General features: G+C 34.9%; 1 protein-coding gene across 1 annotated transcript; it reads left to right on the top strand.

Annotated features, from left to right (window-relative positions):
- The first annotated feature begins 14,175 nt into the window (after positions 1–14,175).
- Positions 14,176–22,133, top strand: LOC131858763 (uncharacterized). Its single transcript, XM_059212210.1, has 2 exons — positions 14,176–14,511; positions 20,379–22,133. The coding sequence occupies exons 1-2, from the start codon at positions 14,176–14,178 to the stop codon at positions 22,131–22,133; spliced, it is 2,091 nt and encodes a 696-aa protein (XP_059068193.1).
- The last annotated feature ends 862 nt before the right edge of the window (positions 22,134–22,995 follow it).

Genomic DNA, 22,995 nt, shown 5'->3' with positions numbered 1-22,995 from the left:
TACACCAATACTGAATCCAGCATATGAAGATGCTATTTTGTGCAGTACATTCTTATTGGATTTAACCATCCAACTGTAGTCAGTGTGACTCCCATTTTGTGATTGAGCAGTGAGCTCTAGGCGGTTGGCCTTTCTGCATGTGCAGACCCCATTTATGTACACTTACTATCTACAGTAGTATCATCTGATTGTGGGTAAGGTTTCCCACCATGGTTTTTCCCCTTACAGGGTTTCCACATACAAATATTGGTGTTATGTGTTGTGGATAACTTTGTGTTTATGTTTCATTCACTAATCCTTACCGATATAACAATTAACTGTTAAAACTGTCTACTGACATATTTAACTAGTTTACCGGTATTAAGCATTAAGTTGGTTAAGATGTTTTTGGTTTGAATTTATTTGACAACTGATTCACCCCCCCCACCACCCCCTCTCAGTTGTCTCCGGGACCTAACACAAAATAAATAGGACATGATTAGGAAACACCAACAAGCATTCTAAAACCATCCACAATAGCTGCACCAACACCACTTAGGCAAATCTCCATCGATTAACATGCTAACGTTCAAGAACACTCAACAACAACAACTTGGATTAAAAAAATAGCTTCTGGAGCACCAAATCATGAACCATTTGAAAAGAAGATACATATGAACATCCCAAACACTCCCAAATCCACAACACAAGATATGATCATATCGCAGCTCACCAAATCAAACACCAAACTCTGCCAACCACTGAACAAAAAGACCAAACCTCAAACCGGATCAAATGATATGATCAAGTAAACTTTCGGATCACTAAAACCAATAAGAAATGAAATATGTCAATGTCCCAAACAAATAAACCAACTAGATCAACTCACTACAATTACCGAATCACCAAAACAATTCTCTGCAACACCAAAACACAGGAATATGTTGACATCAATGACAACAACATATCCTAGCAGCAACAATGTCCAACAATCTCCTCCTTTGGCATTGATGCCAACATATAAATGTGAAAAACAATCAATGAAAAGCAATAAATCAACATCAATAAACTCCAATAGGCTCCCCCTAAGATCATACGTACAAAGCTCCAAAGATAAAACAATTTTTCACATGCATCTCTCCCCCTTTGACAACAGTGCCAAAGATATAAACTAATCAAGCTTCTCACTCCCAAACAACATAATCACAACTCTAAACAACTCACTAACTACTCCAGCTGAGTAGTAGCATCAACTCATCAACCCAGATAAAGAGAAGACTGTGAAGTCCACCAGATTGATGCATCTCAATGCACCTAGTTTTCATCAGGAGGGGCAAAGACCCCTAACTTGTCTCTCAAATACACAAATGTAGCTGCAAGCAAAGGCTTAGTGAAAATATCTGCAATTTGATCTTTTGTAGATACATACTCCAGTTTAACTTCTTCATCACTAACTTTCTCCCTCAAGAAATGATACTTAATTGATGTATGCTTTGTTTTAGAATGCAATACCGTATTCTTGGAAATATTAATAGCACTTGAATTATCATAGTAAATAATAGTACCTTCTCATCATACACAACTCTAATGTCTTTCAACATCTGTTTCATCCAAACTACCTGAGTACAATTTGTAGCAGCAACAATATATTCAACTTCAACAACAGATAGAGTTATAACATCTTTTTTTTTGCTAGCCCATGAAACCATCTTCTTCCCCAAAAAGAATGTTCCACTAGTAGTGCTCTTATAGTCATCTACATCACCTTCCCAATTAGCATCAGTATAGGGAGATAGCATAAAATCATCATTCTTTGGATACCACAACCCATAGTCAGCAATTCCCTTCAAATATCTAAAAATTATTTCAACAACAGTAACATGAGTTTCTTTAGGATCAGCTTGAAATCTGACACAAAGACACACAAGATGCATAATATCTGGTCTAGTCTGAGTCAGGTACAACAATCCACCAACCATAGATCTACACAAGGTCTGATTCAATTTCTTACTTTCATCACTCTTAGACAACTTGCATCCAGTCACCATAGGAGTTCCAATAGGTTTAGAATCAACTAGCCCAAATTTCTTCAACAGTTCCTTCACATACTTAGATTGAGAAATGAAAATACCTTTACCGGTCTGAGTAATCTACAATCCTAAGAAGAATGTCATCTCACCTATCATAAACATCTCAAATTTCTTTTGCATATCATCAGCAATCTTCATACTCAAATTATCATCTCCTCCAAAAATAATGTCATCCACAAATACTTCAACAATCAAAATGTTATCATTCTCAACCTTAATTATAAGTTACTGTCAGCTCAATACCTTTACAGAATCCCAACTTCATCAAATACTTATCTAATCTTTCATACCAGGCTCTAGGGGCTTGCTTCAGTCCATACAGAGATTTCTTCAATCTGCATACCATGTCTCCTTCATCTGATAAAGAAAATCTTTCTGGTTGCTCAATGTAGACTTCCTCCTCAAGATCACCATGCAAAAAGGCTAACTTGACATCCATCTGATAAACCTTGAAATTTTTGTAAGCAACATATGCAAGCAACAATCTAACTACTTTAGTTCTAGCTACAAGAGAAAGAGTTTCTTCATAATCAATACCTTCCATCTGAGAGAATCCTTTACATACCAATCTATTGTTTCTAACCACTTCACTGGCTTCATTCAGTTTATTTTGAAACACCCATTTAGCGCCAATCATAATTTTTTCATTAGGTCTAGGAACAAGCTCCCAAGTGTTATTCTTTTCAATCCGATTCAACTCCTCCTCTATAGATTTTATCCAATTCTCATCCTTACATGCTTCAACAAGATCTTTAGGCTCAATCTTAGAAATCAGACATATCTCTTCAGTAGCAAGTCTTCTCCTAGTCATCACACCCTTATTCTTATCATCAATAATTTGATTCTCAGATGGATTCAATTTCACATACCTCAGAGTCTTTAGATTATTCTGATTCACGAGCTCTTGAAGTCCTTCATTGGCAGCAATAATATTTTGATTAACTATCTCTACTGGATTAATCTACTTTAGGATCTTAGTTTGTGTAGGCTTAGAAACAATATCATGTTCATCAATCTCATATCCGTATGCTCTAATTTGCTTTCCAAAATATTCGTCAACTTTTAAATTTGCACTTTATACTATCTTCTTCAACCTCTTGTAACACTGATAGGCCTTGCTCTTAGTAGAATATCCCAAGAAGATTCCTTCATCACATCTTGCATAAAACTTCCCTATATCCTCATCTCTTTTGATATAACATTTGCTTCCAAAAACTTTGAAATATCTAACAATAGGGACATGACCAAAACTTAGCTCATAAGGAGTCTTACCTGAATCACCTTTTATATGCACCCAGTTGAATGCATAAACAATGGTGCTAGTAGCTTCCTTCCAAAAGGTTTGTGCAACATTTCCTTCAATAAACATCATTCTAGCAACATCCAAGATTGTTTTGTTCTTCCTTTCAACAACTCTATTTTTCTAAGTTCTAGGATAACTGTCTTCTAATTCCATTCCTCTCATAGAATGTATCAAAGTCACCGGACATGAATTCTCCTCCTCTATTAGATCTTAGACACTTCAACTTCAACCCTGTCTTAGTCTCCACCTTTGCTTTGAATTTCTTGAATTTCTCCAATGCTTCTCATTTCTCCCTTAGAAATGTCACCCACATCATTCTAGAGTAATCATCAATCAACAATATGAAATACATATCACCCCACATTCTTCTCACTCTCGTAGGACCACAAAAGTCAATATGCACAAGATCTAACAGTCCATTAGATGTATACAACTTGCTTTTAAATGATGCTCTTGTTTGCTTTCCCAATTGAAATTCTTTACATACCAGATTAGAGGGATTCACAATCTTAGGCAAATCTCTAACAACTTGAGTAGAAATTATCCTTACCATACAGTCAAAGTTAGCATGACACATCCTCCTATACCACAACCAACTTTTATCTATCTGAGCAATCGAACAACTTTTCTCACCGATATTCAAATGAAATATATTACCTTTAGTTTTAGTCCCTATTGCAATCTCTACACTGGAGACATTCAGAATCTTGCATTTACCATTCTTGAATTGTAAATCATATCCTTTGTCAACTATATATCTGACACTCAGAAGATTATGCTTTAATCCTTCAACATATAAGACATCATCAGTGATTCATACCATCAAAAGATATAGAACCTCCACCACAAATCACACAAGCTTTATCATCTCCATATCCCACTATACCACCATCATAACTTTTCATATTCACAAATTTACTTTTATCACCTGTCATATGATGTGAACAACTGTTGTCAATTACCCATTCATCTTTCCCTTCAATCTTAGTAGCCAAACCTTTCTCATCAACAGTTCATCTTGTAGGATTCACTGGTACCTGATCATCTTCTTTGATACCAATAAACACAAACTCATCTCCCGAATTCTCATTGTCTGATTCTTCATCTGTCACACCTTCATCATCAGCATAATAGCATCTCTTCTGATTTATGTACTTCCAGTAGGGCTTGTAGGGCTTATCATGCTTATGCTTATCATGTTTCTCATATCTATCATGTCTTTCATGCTTATCATACCTAGACATTCTTTCAGGACACCTAGAAGCAAAATGTCCTATCTTATTGCAAGAGAAACATTTCAGAGGTAGCTTTCCATCATACTTACTGATTCCCTTAGGCAATCTCCTAACAATAAGTGCTTCAAGTTCATCCATCTCTTTCTCCAATTCTTCCATCTCTCTCATCTCCTTTTCATATCTTGAAACCCTAGATGAACTTTATCTCGGATCATACAGTTGCTTCCCAGATACAAAGGCTTTAAATGCAGTCTCAGATTTACCATGTCAATCTCCAAAATTTCTCAACTCAAATGTAGCCATCTTACCAACCAACATATCTCTTGTCACAGTATTCACATTCTGGATCTCATCAGTGGCAGCAAATTTAGCTTTATAAGAAGAAGGCAAGGATCTCAATACCTTAGCAACAATCTCATCTTCCTCAAGAGTTCCATCGACACATCTAATGTTCATAACAAGCTCATTCACTTCAAACACACACACACACCATCTTTAATGTCTCATGTTTTCCCTTTAATGTCTCATGTTTTCCCTTCAAACTCTTCAATTTAGCAACTTTAACTTGCACACCTCCTTCATACAAGACCTCTAGATTTTTTCATATCTCATGTGCAGTCTGAAGTCCCATCGCATTAGTAATCTCTAAATTAGTGAAAACACTCAACAACGCTTCCTTAGCCCTTATGTTATGTTCAACTTCCTTGATCTCATCAGCAGTAACCGGTCCATTTGGAGGAGCATTGTAAACATTCTTTTTAATCTTCCAATAATCTTCACCAAGACACTTCAAATGAACTTCCATCCGGTCCTTCCAAATAGTATAATTATTTCCATCAAATCTAGGACTCTCTTTCTTAAACACATAAGCTTTCATCCCAGGTCTCTTCAAGTAGTTAAGCTTCTTCCGGAGGATCTAGCTCTGATACCACTTATTGGCAACAACAAGAAGGAAAACTAAGAGGGGGGCGTGAATCGGTTTCCACCGGATTAAAATAATTAAGCACAATCTCATATCTGATCAATTGCAACAAAAAGAAAGATAACAACAATAACAACAACACACATAACACCAATATTTTTTATGCAGAAAACCGAGTTAACAGAAAAACCACGATGGGAGCCTACCCACAATGAGATGATACTCTATAGTAGTATGTGTAAATATTACAATGGGGAATGCACATTCATTCAAGCATATTGCCTAGATCTCATTGCTCAAATTGAAATAACCCAGAAGACTCCAACCCTCAGGGAAGGTTCACCACCTTACAAAAATATTTAGACTACAATTCAAAAATAATGAACTGCAAAAATAGCATCTGCTAATGCCTAATGATGGTTCTGATTAAGCTCAAATGTCTTCCTTTCACCAATCTCTACTCAACACACCACACTGAAAGATGAATTCACTTGTTCACACATACACCACTCTTTGATAATGCAGACTCAACACCTACCTCCAAATTACATGAATATTACACCCATTTATACAAATCATCAACCTTGACTACAAGGTCGACCAAACCCATAACACCTAATTACCAAGATTACATCACACGATACATAAATCAACCACCGAACCAATAAAATGCCATAGACAACATAGCATGGACCTAACTCAACTTCTCAAACACACACCAACACCGAAAATCTTGCCAAGATCAACTGCAACACTTTACACCACCAAAATAACGCATAACATGAAGAATATCACCAGACCATGAAGATCATCAATAAATCACACAATAACCAATGCAGATCACCAAAACAAATAGTACATGATTAGGAAACACCAACAAGCATGCTAGAACCATCCACAATAGTTGCACCAACACCACTTATGCAAATCTCCATCAATCAACATGCTAACGTTCAAGAACACTCAACAAAAATAACTTGGATAAGAAAGATAGCTTCCAGAGCACCAAATTATGAACCATTTGAAATAAAGATACACACGAACATCCCAAACATTCTCCTATATCCGCAACACAAGATATGATCATACCAGAGCTCACTGGATCGAACACCAAACTCTACCAGCCATTGAACAGAAAGACCAAACCTCAAACCGGATGAAATGATATTATCAAGTAAACTTCTAGATCACTAAAACCAATAAGAAATGAAATATTCTAGTATCCCAAATAAATAACCAACCAGATCAATTCACTACAATCACTGGATCACCAAAACAATTCTTCGCAACACCAAAAAAAAGGAATATGTTGACATCAATGACAACAACATATCCTAGCAATAGCAATGTCCAACATAAACATGATAAGTTCTAGATTTTTATTAGTTAAGTTCTTATCAAAAAATATACATCTTATAATAGTATGCATATTATTAAGTTTCTATAATGATTACTAATTCATGAAAAATGTATGTTACATCATATCCAGGCTATATACTCTTAGTAAGGTAGAGAAAGTTAGGTTTAGAGTATCCCTTATTATAATATTATAGCTAATTCTATAGTTATGAGTTGTATTCTCATATTTTTAAGTTTACTGCAAAGGGACAAGGCCATGAATATGAAGTGATCTATATTGTTGTTTGTAAACTTATTCAATTTTAATTTAACATTTAATGACACAAAATCCAAAGCTTTTAAAAATATTCCACATGGTTGATAGTGTAGTATGAGTTGCATTGTATGTATACTATATTTTTCATAAACAAATGCATTCAAAAAATAATTATAGATCTCAATGGTTTCTCTAAATATAACCCTACTATACAATTATGTCCATTTATTAGATCATATGATTGTGTATTCTACAAAAGTATCCAATATTTTTATAATCATTAACCCATTTTATTTTTCAATTTAAAAAAATTACAAGAGAGTCAATAAACTATCAAAAAACTTAGAATAAACTCTATCTTGAATAGTAAGAAACATAACAGAAACAAATAAGATATCCTTTAACCATAATCATTAATCCATCCTTACTAGATGTCATATACATGTTTTAACAATACAATGAACTTCAAATAGAAAAAAATATGGTTCCATCCAAATACACACATACAAAAAAAAAGTCTTTAAGATCTTCATCGTTGAATTTGTTAAACTTGTAGACATCTAATATATAAACCAGATTGAACTAAGATCCACACATAACACATCGTATTGCCAATGTTGATCTTGATTTTGCCGAGAGGCGATTTACAATGGAATCAATCTTGTATTAACTTCAGTGTCAAAGAACACAAGGGTAAGAGTTGAAAGTTGGGTCCCAATCCCACGGAAGTCCGCAGGTTGGGAAAATTACCCACTAGAAACGGATGCCCAATTTTTACAAATTAGAAGCCCGTTTTGCTTCGAGGGCCCGAGCCGTGAATAAAACAAGCGCGCATTTTCAAAAACATGCGCCCATTTTGTAAATGCATTTAATTTTTTCCCTCATTTTCACTGTTCAAAAAATGGGACAAGTGATTTCAGGAAGCACGGGTGCCCGTTTTCAGCTTGCCAGCCGACCCCCCAGACCATTTTTTCCCTCATTCCAGGTATGTACCTTTTTTTTTTTTTCATTTTTTATTATTATTTTTCTAAAAACATGTTAATTTATTGTCATTTTTTAATTGTAGCGAGTAGGTTAAAATTTTAAAGTTTGAAAAACGTTTTTGTTTAATAGTGTAAAAAAACTATTTAATTTTATGTTTAAAATAGTTGCTTTTAGTTTTCAAATATTGTAGAAAACATGAAAAATAAAAAATAGGTAAAACTTAAAACCCTAGGTAGAAAACAAAAACAAAAATGTAAATGAACAATAAACCCTAGATAGAAAATAAACGAACAATAAACCCTAGAAATAAAACAAACAATAAACCCTGGACAGAAACAAACAATAAACTATAGATAGAAAATGAACAATAAGCCTCTCTCTCTCTCTCTCAATCTCTCTCATTACCTACTCTCTATCTCTCTCTCTCAATCTCTCTCATTACCCCCCCTCTCTCTCTCTCTCTCTAGGACCCCTTAGTACATCCTAGGACCTCTTAAGACATTATAGGATGCCTTAATACATCTTAGGACATCTTTTGACCTTGTAAGAAATCGAGAACCCTTTAACACATCCTACTACATCCTTAGACTCATTTTCACCCCAATGCTACATATATTTAAATGTTATACATGTGTATAGTTAGAAGTTTAGATTTCTTTTTGATATGTTGAAATGTTACATTCTATATGTTTCTAATGTTATGTATAAATGTTAAACATGTATAGTTAGAAGTTAACATGATATCCTAGGACCCCTTAGTATAACCTAGGACCCCTTAAGATACCTAGGACCCCTTAGTAGGGCCTTTTATGAAATAAGATTCCTTAGACCCATTTTCACCCTAATGCTACATATATTTAAATGTTATACGCATATAGTTAGATGATTAAATGTTTAAATCTCTCTCTCTCTCTCTCTCTCTCTATATATATATATATATATCTCACGCACACTCTCTCTCATTACCTACTCTCTCTATCTCACTCTCTCTCTCATTATCTACTCTCCCTCTCTATCTCTCTCTCTCACTCACACTCTCTCTCTATCTCGTTCACTCTCTCTCATTACCTACTCTTTCTCTCTCTATCTCACTCTCTCTCATTAGCTATTCTCTCTCTATCTCTCTCTTATTAGCTACTCTCTCTCTCTCTCTCTCTCTCTCTCACTCACTCTCTCTCATTAGCTACTCTCTCTCTCTATGAACTCTCTCCCTCTCTATGAATTCTCTCCTCTTTTCTCTCTCCCTCATTTTCTCTCTCTCTCTCTCTCTCTCTCTCTCTCTCTCTCTCTCTCTCTCTCTCTCTCTCTCTCTTGTTACTACTTATCAAATTGCCATTAGTTTTATATACAAAGTCATTCTATATTCTAGTCGGTTAATATTACCGAATCATGCAGTTGGTACACACAGAGAAGTCGATATGTACAGTCTAGTCGGTTACATAAGGAAAACAGTCACAAAGCCCAGTATACACTGAGCTGTCTACCAAGTGATATTTCATGTCTACCGAGCAGTTAAGATAATACACTGAGTTGATATACACCGAGTGAAACGTGTTACCAGATTCATTGAACCTGGACAAACATATGAAAACGTGTTACAAGATCGAGGCACACAGAACTGTTATCACATTGGAAATTGCACTTACAAATTTTGTATAATTTTGAGGTCATCTAACCAATGAAATATTTTGCATGGTTATTTATTCGAGAAATCATGTTTGTAAGATCGAAGCAATGAATTGGATCACCGACTTAAGAAGTCTATTTATACAGCATGAATTTAGGGTTAAAAATAGAGATGTGAATGTGAGAAATGTGTGTGCATGTGCATATGAGGCAAGACTTATGTGATACATGAGAAATCACAAGGCATTATGACTGTTACAGAGACACAGAGGTCACCGAGAAGGTTATCAGAGAATAGTCGAGGAATAGAGTAAACAGAAGGGTTTACCGAGTTACTTTATGAGTTACCGAGGTATGCTATAGGCAAGGTAATCTTATTTTGAGCACATAGAATTTGCTACAGCATTTCAGATGTAAAGTTACAGATATTTGTATTGATTCTATTGTAATATTTTGAAGTTGTAAGAGAAACCTTTAACAGGGTAAAAGACTCTAACCAAGTCTATAAATTGTAAATCCTTTAACCAGGTGCTACACTTATATAGTGTTGTAAAATCCTTTAGCAAGGTAGATCTAACTGATCTTAATACTCCTAACAGGGTAAGCTATCAAAAATAGCCAAATGTAGCTCTAACCGAGCACTCTTTATTATTGCAGTAGTGAAGTTGTGGGTGCCATCCCCACCACAGTTTTTCTCTCTAACCAAGAGTTTCTACGTGACCAAAATATATGTGTTATGGAGTGAATCATGTATGAATGTTATCAGTTGATTATATTTTTGTTTTATGTTACTGCACTATTCTGTTTATGTATAACAGTAAGGTTATTACAAAAGAAAATTTTTGGAGTACTGATTCACCCCTCCCCTCTCAGTACATTAGCTTTCCATATTGGGCCTAACATCTCTCTCTCTCTCTCACTCTCTCTCTCTCATTAGCTACTCTCTCTCTATGAACTCTCTCCCTCTCTATGAATTCTCTCCTCTTTTCTCTCTCTCTCTCTCTCTCTCTCTCTCTCTCTCTCTCTCTCTCTCTCTCTCTCTCCATCCCTTTATGAACTCTCTCATCTTTTCTCTCTCTCCCTCATTCACTCTCTCTCACTCATTGTCTCTCAAATTACCTACTCTCCCTCTCTTTCTAGCTCTCTTTATTTTAATCGTGCGTAAAAGTTTGAATGTTTAAATTTATATTTCTAAATGTTGTATTTAATTATGTTTTTTTTTGGAAGGTGAAATGTAAATTAAATAGTAATTGTAAATTTTCATGTTTGTATATATATGCAGATTATATCCACATAATGGATGAGTTTGACATAGATGAGCTGTTAGGTCAGATGCCACCTCCACCCCCTCCACCTCCACCCCTTCACCTCCACCTCCACCTAATCCCGAGCAGTTGAGGGAGAACATGAGGAGGAATATTGCTTCCATCTTGAGGGATATTAATACCATCAAACATGATCCTCCTCCTCCCTTGCAACTACTGTGCCTTGCAGATAGTATGCAAGGCGTTGTCCATTTTGTAAATACATTGGATGGGGAGTTAGATAGATATTGCACATTGAGGGAGTCCATGCATGCTTATAATTCTGATTATCTTATAAACATGTCAATGAGTTGAAAATTAAAAAAATGTTTTGAAACATTATTTTGTGAACCCGAAAACGGGTGAGTAGATAGATACCAAGAAACCATGTATATCTATTAGATGGTGTAGGCACCCACATATAGCAACACACTTTTAGGAGCGTTGGTGGATGGTTGGTCGAGGCATGCCACATGACAGGCCAGGGGCCAAATTGAGCGATATAGAAATTATGTGTGTGATGATCCCCTTGTTCCTCTTCCCCCACCAGTTGTTCTTGCACTCGTTCATCATTGAGCAGTTGAATATGCTCTTGGTTCATTGAGTTCCCTTTCGAGAATTTTTTTAGATTTGTTGTACTAGGTGAGGGTTGCCCCAAGGATAGCACATGTTTGCACAAGCTGCAGGGGTATATGTACAGGTCCCCAGAGTGATGTTGCCCATGGAGGAGATGGTGGTCCTACCGATGCTGATGCAACCCATGGTGGATATGATGATGTCATCTCTTCATATGTTAATCTCTTGTGCGTAGATGATGATAATCCTACAGAGGTACAAATTTATTTATATAACTTACAGTGCAATATTAAATTCAATATATATACACATATGAACCATAACACAAGTCAATTTTTCTGAACAATGGAGGGTTCATACCATGTCATCGAGGGACCACCATCATCTTACCTCGATACCTCGAGATGTCGGTGCCCCGTTTATGGTATGCACTTTCATCTACATACATTGAAACTACATTTAAAATAAATAATTAAAACTTGAATTTAATAATGCGTATGATATTTTTTTCTCAATTTGGTAGGGTGTTTCGTGTAACACTAAGGTTGGCAGTTCTTCATGCCCTAGCCCATCGATTACTGAGGCTCAGCCTCATATACCCCTAGTATGTTTTTCATCCATTAATTTTGAGTGTTTATATGCTTACTAATTTATGTACAACTCTAATTCATGCCCATTTTTTGCAATTGTAGGCTTTTCGGTTGTCTGATGATGCATCACGTGTACGTCCTCACCATCAGTGACTTTGGTTGCACATCAGACACCATATGTATGCTTTTCTTCCATAAACTTGTAGTCTTTATAAACTTTATAATTTATGTATATACAAGTTTGATTCGTGCTTTATATATGTTGTCCAGATTGACACCACTATCAGTCTTGGTATGGCTACGAGATTGAGCCAAATGCAACCATCAACATTGTCATTTGAGATCATGATTAAAAAAATAAATTATCATTTGTCTATTGTGTACATGTCTTTTATAGGGATTATCAAAATTGATGTAATGTTTTTTTGTACATGACTTGACTGCAACCACTTTTTCTGTTCATGAGTGGACCTCCTCGTACCACTGAGGGCATTACAGAGCACAGTCATATGGTAATTTATTTTAAATGTTCATTATTTAATTACTTTATAAGTGAATTATGCAAGTCATTTGAATTAAACACACATAACTTCTTCTCATGCTATCTTTTAATAACGTACAGGAGGGTGCAGGCACTGATATTGCAGACACACAAGATGGTGCATCTCAGGAGCACATCCAACAGGATGATGCATCTCAGTCATCTTCATGTGGAGTGAAGAGGACTGCAGATCAGATGCACGAGAGCTCTTAGATTATATGGGTGGCTGCAAGAAGTTGAGTCCCACTTTTGGGGAAAAAGTGGAAGTGTTTTCTCTGTTTTTCAAATTTTCTGTCGATTGATGTCAAAATTTGAGGCACTTAGAGATTGAATCTCAAAAAACTTCACTAATAGAAAATGTAGTGCTCGGAGTCTACTTTTCAAATATGTAATTTATTTCAATGCACACATGGTAGAAATCTCTTTTTAGTAGGCATGTTTAAAAACCACTTTTTCAAAATGCTTGTTTCATGACCATACCACACGTGTACAACCACCATTTTTTGATGCAAACAAATGAATTTTTGAAAATCCTTTTGGGAAACGATACATAAGACACCAAATATTGATGAGAATATTTTTTCTTTTTTTTTAATTAATTTTTAATTGACAATAAAGTACATTTTCAAAACATCAGGTGTACGGCCCCCATAATTTGCTAAAAAATTCATATTTTTAATTTTTTGTTTTAATCTTCAAAATAATTGTATGTAGATTGATGTCATCTAATTTATTTTTCTAAAAACGTAAAAACCAAAAAAGTTATTAAAGTTTTACTGAACCTTAGTATTTTAGGTTTAGGTACCACTCTTGATTAATAAATAATGAAAAAATAGTAAAAATAATCTTATCACTATGAAATTTATATTTTTGAAATCAAGACACTGAGAAATCTAATGGTTTTTTTGTTTCATCAAAAAATTTGATCAGGTTGGCCCTTAAAAAAATAGGCCAAGGTGGAAATCTGATATTCTTTTGCCTTAGCCATTATTTTGGAGTTCCAAGCATAGGCTTGGTCCCACCAAGCCTAACCCGAAGCCAAAACCAAGGTAGAGGATTGTTTCCCGCTCCAAATTTTATGAAATAGGTGCCCATTATTTGAAATTCAAAAAATGGGCGCCCATTTCGCTTTGTACCGTTGAAAGAAAAACGGGCACCCGTTTTTTAGAAGCGTGTACCCGATTTGAAAATGAGCACCCATTTCATTCAAATAACGGGCGCCCGTTTCTTAAAAGATCCATTGGGCAAAAAATTGGCCCACAAGGACAAATTTCAATGATTGAATGATTATTCAATCATTATCCAACAGGTTTGATCTGCAGAGAGAATATTTTGTTAAATAATTATCTTTTCTTGTCTTATTATCGATTTGACAAGGAGATCCGTTTGAATTTGAATTTTGGTGCAGCCATGGGATCAGATCAATGTAGAAAGAGGCAAAGGAAGGTTCTGACGGCTGAAGACATTGCAGCAAATAGAGAGGAGGAGGCAAAATGTCAACGAGAAAGAAGAGCAAGAATTAAACAATTGAATAATTTTGGAACTTCAAGCTCAACTATCGTTTCAGAAGAGGAGAACATCGAGGACACCATAAATGTTGAAGAAGGAAACAAAATAGAACCAAATTTAGGTGCATCTTCTAATCCATTATTAGATACAAGTATGTCTTCACAACCCCATGATTATTCTCATGAACAAATTGGTGATTTAGTAGAAGCGGGTTACTCATTAAATCAAATCCCAATTGTAAATCAAACCCCAAATGAAAGTAAAACTAAAATTGAAACTAAAATTGAAACTAAAATTGAAACCGAAATTGAAACCAAAATTGGAACCCCAATTGAAATTCAAAATCAACCGACAATTGAAATGAATAATGTGGATGTAGACATGAAAACACCAATTGAAAAAGAAACATGTTTGAATAATAATGAAATGAATGAATATTTTCAAATTAAAAGTGATGTGCTGGACAATCTTCCTGGCTTAGTTTCATGGAGATAGATTAGGACACATGCAAATTGATTGTTTAGATAATTTTTTTATAATAAGAAATTTGGGTTTCAATGTCAATTAATGTTTCAACTAATTAAAATGACTAAAATGCAAAAAGTGATGAAGAAGTTAGGCTTTTATGTCAAACCCAAGAAGAAGGATGAGTCTTTAAAACAAATTGTATCGATTGTTGCTAGAGCCTTTGATACAATGGGAAAGAAAAAGGCATTCTAAATATAGGAATGCAACACAACGAGCAATAACAACAACTTTAGTAAGCAAAATAACTTTTGATAAAAAAATGATGACTAACATAAGCGGATATCTTAATATTCATCGTAAAAATTTGTCAAGAGCTATAAAGAGAAGAGTTAACTTTGAAAGTGATCCAGCAAATAATTTGTGGACTTTTAGTGGTAGACTACCAAGGTTTGATATGAAACTTACTGTTGAAGTCAAAACTTTGATCAAAACATTCTGGCATGATAATACAAGAGTATATCACCTAATGCTAGATATGTTCTTAAATTAAGAGATGGGTCAAAAATTCGTGATCCACATCCAAAACACCTTTTAAACATGACTAAAACTGAATTGTAAATTTCTTTTTTGGATAATAAGGTGTTAACTATTAGCATTAGTCAAAGGTATTTTGAAAAGTGTAAACCTTGGTATGTTCGGATTAACAGGGAAAGAGTCACATGTTGTTGCAAAACTCATGTTCAATTTCGTTACCATTATGATGTATTTCGATATATATGTGTTACCATGCATAGTAATGGAATGTTGCAAGAATGTGGTATAGATATACCACCTAAAACTATAAAGGAGTTTATGTCAAGTTTGTTTTGCAACCTACCTAATGAGAAATATTTTCTTTTCAATGCATGTATTTCTGGTGTATGTGATATATGTGGAAATATTGCATTGTTGGATGAATGTTTGTATGAAAATCTTTCAAATGATTTTGGACAACAATTAGTTGATGTAAAAAGATTTAAAATTGTTGAGTATCCATTGAAGGATGGAAAGGTTGGAAGACGGTGCAATCTAATTACTGAAAAAGTTAGTGTTCATGCATTTATGAATGAATTTAAGAGTAAGATCATACCTAAATATGTTAAACACTCTCAAAATGCTAGATGGCTTGATGGTCAGTTTCGAATATGTAAGAATACATTTCTTGTTGGTAGTATACTTTCGATCGTTGACTTTGTAGAGAACTACATGCTTGCACCACAAGATGAGGTCCAATCACAATATTACAATTCAATGCAAGTAGCTATTTTTGTTCATATTATCTATAGGCATGCACCTGATAGTATAGAAGAGGATCGTAAATTTTTGAGAGAGTACCATTTCTATATGAGTGATAATAAATAATGCTCATCAGAGTTTGTCTAGTATTGCTTCAAGACCTTTTATGAGAATTTGAGGGAGAGATAAATTCAAATGACGCAACATCTAATATGGTCAGATAATTGCATAGGGCAATTCAAGAATGCTAGAATGTTATATTGGTTGAGTAGGATACATAAGCAAACCAATATCAAACACATGTGGAGTTTTTTTGAGGCTGGACACGGGAAAGGAGAACATGATGGTTTCGACGCATGTGTTAAGAGAGCCCTTTGTAGAGAGCAACTCAAATTCAAGGAAAAAGATAAATTTAAAAATGCAAGTGCAATTGTGGATTGGTGTAGTACAACTTTATCCATGGAATCAAGTCAGAACTCTACAATCATACGTTTCTTCTGGCTAATTGAAGAGGAGAATATCCTTCCAAGATATGATTGTGATACAATCAATGGGTTAGTTAGATGACATTATTTAAGAGTTCTAATTCTAACACTTGGAATATATGGACTAGGGAGCTTGCATGTTTTTGTCAATTTTGTGTTGCAGGTGAATGGGAAGAATGCAAGAATATAGAATGGGTTGAAGAATGGAAACAAAAATCCTTAACACCTAGTGAGACACAATATCAAGATGTTAGAAGAAATGAAGACCTAGATCATGTATTTGCATCAGAAGATTAGGGTCGTGTTTCAAACCTCATACAACCTAGTAATTTAATTAAATTTCTTGTTTATAACTTTAAATTATATTATTTATGTATTGTCATATAATTTATGATTGTATTTGAATTATAAATTCTAACAGGTTTTATTTCTACATGTTAATTTTGTTTTCCAGAACATGTGTATGCTATTGTTGGACCTGAGGATAATGATGAAGAAACTAATTATTGGCTATCTAGATGTGTAGAACCTAAGAAAAAGTTGATATGTAATCAAGTAGATGATGATAGTTTCCAGTATCCAGTTGGGTCCATTGTGGTAGTTGGCACATGGCTACACAAATACCTAACAAGAAGGAATGGCTTACCAGCTTATGAAGACTACCAATTAGAAAAGAAGATTATACACTATTCTCATTTGGTGGTGGCAACAAACATCAAATTAGAAAGATATAAAGGGAGACCTGCTAATAAGGTATTATGGACACTTTCAATGGAAGAGCATGAGGCAATCATAGATGCATTGCAAAAGAGAGAGGATGCAAATGGTACATTAGGTTTGAATCAAATCTATGCATGTAAGTTTGTGTTAATTGTGTGAACTTTTTATATGTAACTTTCTATATGTATATATGTCTTCTTTATTCTTATACATATAGCTAATTAATTTGGTGTTAAGGTGTCAAGTACAACTTTATGTAACATGGATGACACTGAACTTGTGCATTTTACAACTTTTGGATAACCAAAGTTGTAATACTAGGTGAGTGCAATTCTTTTATTGTTGTTATATGGTAATAAAAGATGGGGTCCTATAATTCAATTTAATTATGATAAATTTAACATATATATTGTTGTTATATACATAGGTAAAATGAAATTTTGGTATTGAGATGTCAAGTACAACTTGATGACATGGATGACATAGATACAACTTGGCGAGTACATTAGATTGAATAAAATACATTTAACTTTTTGTAGCGTAAATTGAACTTTACATTTAAATATATAATTTTAATGACATTTGAACATTCGTTTTTTTTTGCAAGACCCCATAGAAGAACATACGTGCATTGATATAATTTTGGTTTCATAAACAACATTGTATTCGTCTACTTTTGTTAAATAAATCAACTATGTACATTGGCCCTATGTTCACTAATTGATGATGATAGTATTTGATGTTGCTAGTTATTTTTTCATATCAATTGATGTAACTTCATTCAATATAAATAAGTTGATGTTTTCTTATATATATGTATGTATATGTCCTACTCTAATCTAGTTCTCATAAAATCAACTCGTCAATTACATGAAAAAATTTAAGTACATAATAATGAATGATAACAAGTCTATGTTATAAGTCCACCATATTACTCATTTTGAATATTATTATTATTTCAATTGTAAAAATGTCCCATTCAATTATTTAGGATATATATATTCTTTTTAAATTACATCATTTAGTGAACTATTCAACAACTTCATCCTATCTTTTCATATTCTAATTTTATTGCCCAAAAATGTCAATTTTAAAGGCTAATTGTTTTCCATCACTATTTATGCTAAACCAATATAGATCTAGCATTTAAGATTTTGTGTTCAATGACAATTTCAAAAGTCATTGGTAATTATTCAAATTAGATTGAAAAGAAGAATGAACCAATTATATTTTTTATTACATCCACATCAATAGATACAACATTATCATAAGCATTTACATAGATATCATGTGTCTCTTTAATTTATATGTATATTAGAAAATAGATTTGGCTTAATGTCAACAATGTGTCCTGATTTTCTACACATAATAAATTCCCAATATGTTTTTAGTACCCCAATTGTCGTTGACACACATTTAAGCATATGTTAAATTTCATTGAAATCATTAGATTTAAAGGATGTAATGATCCGGGGGATATTTTCACCAAAAAATTGAAGTATCTCCAAAGCTCTAAAAATTAGCATTATGGTAAAGTTCTTGAGATCCTGAATCCAATGCAACTTGAATAGGCAAAAAAGGAGTCCATACGTCCGAGTTATGGCCGGTCAAAGTTTGGTCAAACCAAGTATGGAGGCAGTCAAAAGGTAAAAAATAATCATCCCAAAAGTGATCAACAATGGTTTCAAATTAAAGAGCTCGTCGAAAGCTTTCCAATGCCGTTCGTTTCGTCAAAAATGGAGTCCGTATGAGAAAGTTATGGCAGTTCGAAGGTTGAAGGGAAGAGCGTGCTTTTGATGACGTCATCATGCTAACGTGGCAGTTTGCATGTTATTTTATTAAAAAAGTTGGATAATGGGTGGAGAGATTCGAACCCATAACAACTTGAAACTAATTCTCCATCTTCACCGCTAAACCTCAACTTGCACAAGCTAATTATAGGCGGCAGTTTTATTTTAATCTTTATCCGAATCACCTTTTACTTAAAAAGAAGACGGTGGGGTTTGAACCCTTGACCACCGGCCTCCAAAAAATTTCGGGCGGCCGTTGTGCTATGTATAGCTTTAGATATTATATTGGCATGTTTTATATTTGAACATTACTTTAAACCGCTAACCTTATTTAAATAAGGTTATTTGTTAAAAACAAACCCCTAATAATGGAGTAAAATCCAAACCATAAAATGGAAAGAGGATATCTATGGGATTATTTTCCCAAGGGGGATTATTTTTTGGTTTTGGTGGTTTTAGCCTAATTATGGCTAATTTTATGTATAAAAGGGGGTATTAGGCCTTTGAAAATCATCCAGGTGATGAGAAGGAGATTATGAGCTTGAAGATTTGTTCATTATTCCTGCACATTGGAGAATAATGTTGCCATTGTGCTTGAAGGGAATATCTTGTAACACTTGTAATTGATTTTGGAGCTAATCGGATCAGTCCCCCTATTGGAGCAGGACCCGGAGACGTAGTCCGACCCGCGGACGAACTCCGTTATCAATTGTGTTTTGTCTTCTATCTTTCTACTCTTTTTCTTTCAGTTCATTACCTTTATTATGCTTTGTTCATTTAAGCATTATTATGTTAATTCGCTCAAATTAAAGCTTTGAATTAACTTGTGTAATATTGTTAAGCATTTGTCTGTAATTGTCATAGATCCTAATCAGATCAAGTTTGGTATCAGAGCTTTGTTTGACTAGTATTGCAGAATTGAATGCTAACAAGATCCAGGATTCAACGAGGCGAAGGCAAGCTTGAAGATTATAATCCTGAGATCGGAAAACGAAGAACTAATCCACCATCACAGATGGAAGGAAAAGGTGGTGGAGAAGGTTCTGAAGACAAGAGTATTTAGAAGACTCTTCAAAATTTGGAAACCATTGTACAAGTTTTAGTACAAGAGAGAGAGGACAAGATGCGAAGACATGCAGCTCGTGAGAACAAAGGGAAAAGACCAGGAGGTGACTGTGAGCCTCCAAAAACACCCCCATCTCCTTCTTCTCCTTCTTCCTCATCTTCTCCCTCTTCTACTCATTCTAAGTCTTCTTCTCTTTTCAAGAGTTCACATAAGCCTAAGATTAAACTGGATGTAAAATTTGATCTACCAAAGTATTGTGGGGAATTAAATGCTAAAAAATTAGATGATTGGATTCAACAGGTTGAAGTCTATTGTAGAGTCCAAAACCTCTTAGATGATGTTGATAGGATCCAATTAGCTACTCTTCGGTTAGGAGGTACAGCTCTAACCTGGTGGGAGATTAGAATTCGGGATGGGTCTTCACAACATGGTAAAATCAATTTAACTTGGTCAGACTTTGTTAATGCTCTCAAGAAGCAATTCTATCCCCTAGGCCATATGCAACAGTTAATGATGAACTGGCAACTTTTTAGGCAAGGGAAAGGTCAGTCTGTCCAGGATTACACCCATGAATTCAGAAAGAAGGCTATTGCATTAAATGTTCCATTGTATACCCAGGACACGTTGCTTAAGTACATAGGTGGTCTTCACTCTTATCTAAGACATTCAATTTTGGTCTTGAATCCTAGTAACTTAGATGAAGTTTGTGTTCAAGCCACACACCTAGAGTCAAGAGCCAAGGGTTCTTTTATTGATAAATCTAATAAGAAGCCATCTAAGTCTGAGAACAAATCCCAAAACAAAGGGAAGGGGAAAAAGACAGCTACAATGAAGAAAGAGGGTGAAAAACCCACATGCTCACATTGCAAGAAAGAAGGGCATGATGATTCTAGGTGTTGGAAGCTGCACCCTAAAAAGAGGCCAAAGAGATATGGTGGAAACAAAGACAAACAAAAGATTGCTGCTATAGTTCAACAGGATATTGGATCTGACTCTGGAGATGAGACAAAGATCGTTGCTACCGGAATCCAAGGTAAAGAAAAAGGTAGATCTCTCTCATCAGCTACAAGTTCTTCTAATATAAGTGCAAGTACAAGTAAAGATTCTACTCCTAAGAATGATAAGCAAAGGAATGAATTATTTCATATTCGGGTTGTTGTCAAACATACTAAAGTTGATACATTATTTGATACGGGTTCTCAAGTTAACTTGATATCTGAAGAAATTGCTAAAAAGCTTAACTTGACTACAATACCTCATCCGAAACCATACCCTCTGGGATGGGTTTGCAATGATGCACAATTGCAAGTAACTAAACAATGTAAGATAAGATTTGCTATCACTGCAAAATTTGTAGATGAGGTAGAAGCTGATGTAGTCCCTTTAGAGATTTGTGGTCTTGTACTTGGGAGTCCCTATTTGTATGATCAACAGGCTATCTTCTATAGAGGGGAGAACAAATACCATCTTTTTAAAGATAAGGTTGAATACATTGTACGGGCACATAAGGTAAAGAGTAATCTTGCACTAGTTAATGCTGGTCAAATGAAAAGGTTAGTCAACTCTAGTAAGAACTTTTTATTAATGCTTGTAAAAGCCAAAGAGGAAGAAACATCTGAGGCATTTAAAAGATGTGATCCTAAACATAAGGCTGAAATGGTCAGAGTTGTTTCCGCTTATGATGACTTGTTTCAGGAACCAAAAGGATTGCCTCCTAAGAGAGAGATACAACATGAGATCCAGTTGCAGCAGGATGTGCCACTTCCAAACATTGGCATGTACCGATTATTAGTCTTGCAAAATGAAGAGATCAAAAAGCAGGTTCAAGAGTTGGTTGAGAAAGGAGTTATTCATCCTAGTACATCTCCTTGCGGTTCTCCTATTGTGTTGGTTCCAAAGAAAGATGGGACTTGGAGAATGTGCATTGACTACAGGGCTCTGAAAAAGATAACGGTAAAGAACAGGTACCCTCTTCCTAGAATTGATGATTTACTTGATCAGTTGAAACATGCAATTTATTTCACTAAGTTAGACTTGCGTAGTGGATATCATTAGATACAAATTGCAGAAAATGATATTTGGAAAACTGCTTTTAAGACAAAATAAGGACTTTACGAGTGGTTGGTTATGCCCTTTGGGCTTTGTAATGCACCAGCTACATTCATGAGAGTCATGAATGATGTCTTTCATCCTTTTATTGATGATTTTGTCATAGTCTACCTAGATGATATTCTTGTATTCAGTAAGTCTTGGGAAGATCATGTAATTCATGTTAAAAAAATCCTTGATGTATTAAGGAAAGAAAAACTTTTTGTAAAGATGTCTAAATGCGAGTTCGCTAAGACATCCTTAGTGTACCTAGGCTATGTCGTAGGGAATGGTCAACTGAAAGTAGACCCTGCGAAGGTCGATTGTATTGTAAAATGGCCTAAGCCAAGTACAGTCACAGAAGTCAGGAGTTTTTTAGGTGCAGTTCAGTACTGGAGGAAGTTCATTGCAAACTTCTCTTTTATTGCTTCATCATTGCACGCATTGGCCAGTACGAAGGCAACTTTTTAGTGGGGAGGTCCACAACAGAAGGCTTTCAACACTTTGAAGGAAAAGTTAAGCACTGCACCAGTTCTAGCTTTACCAAATTTACATCAACCATTTGAGATCGAGACAGATGCGAGTGGGTTTGCCATGGGAGTTGTACTCATGCAAGGAGGTAAACCAGTTTGCTACCACTCTGAAAATTTTTCAGGGGCAGTAAGTAACTATCCCACTTATGATTAGGAACTCTATGCTTTAGTTCAAAGTGTTAAGAAATGGAAACACTACTTAATGGGCAAAGAAACTGTAATCCACACTGATCATCAGCCACTTCAGTATTTGCACTCACAGTCTAAACTGCAACAAAGTAGGCATTTTAGGTGGA

The sequence above is a fragment of the Cryptomeria japonica genome, chromosome 10, assembly GCF_030272615.1.
Source record: "Cryptomeria japonica chromosome 10, Sugi_1.0, whole genome shotgun sequence".
NCBI lineage: Eukaryota > Viridiplantae > Streptophyta > Pinopsida > Cupressales > Cupressaceae > Cryptomeria > Cryptomeria japonica.
The sequence above is the reverse complement of the archived record's forward strand: the minus strand, read 5'-3'. Positions and strand labels throughout refer to the sequence as shown.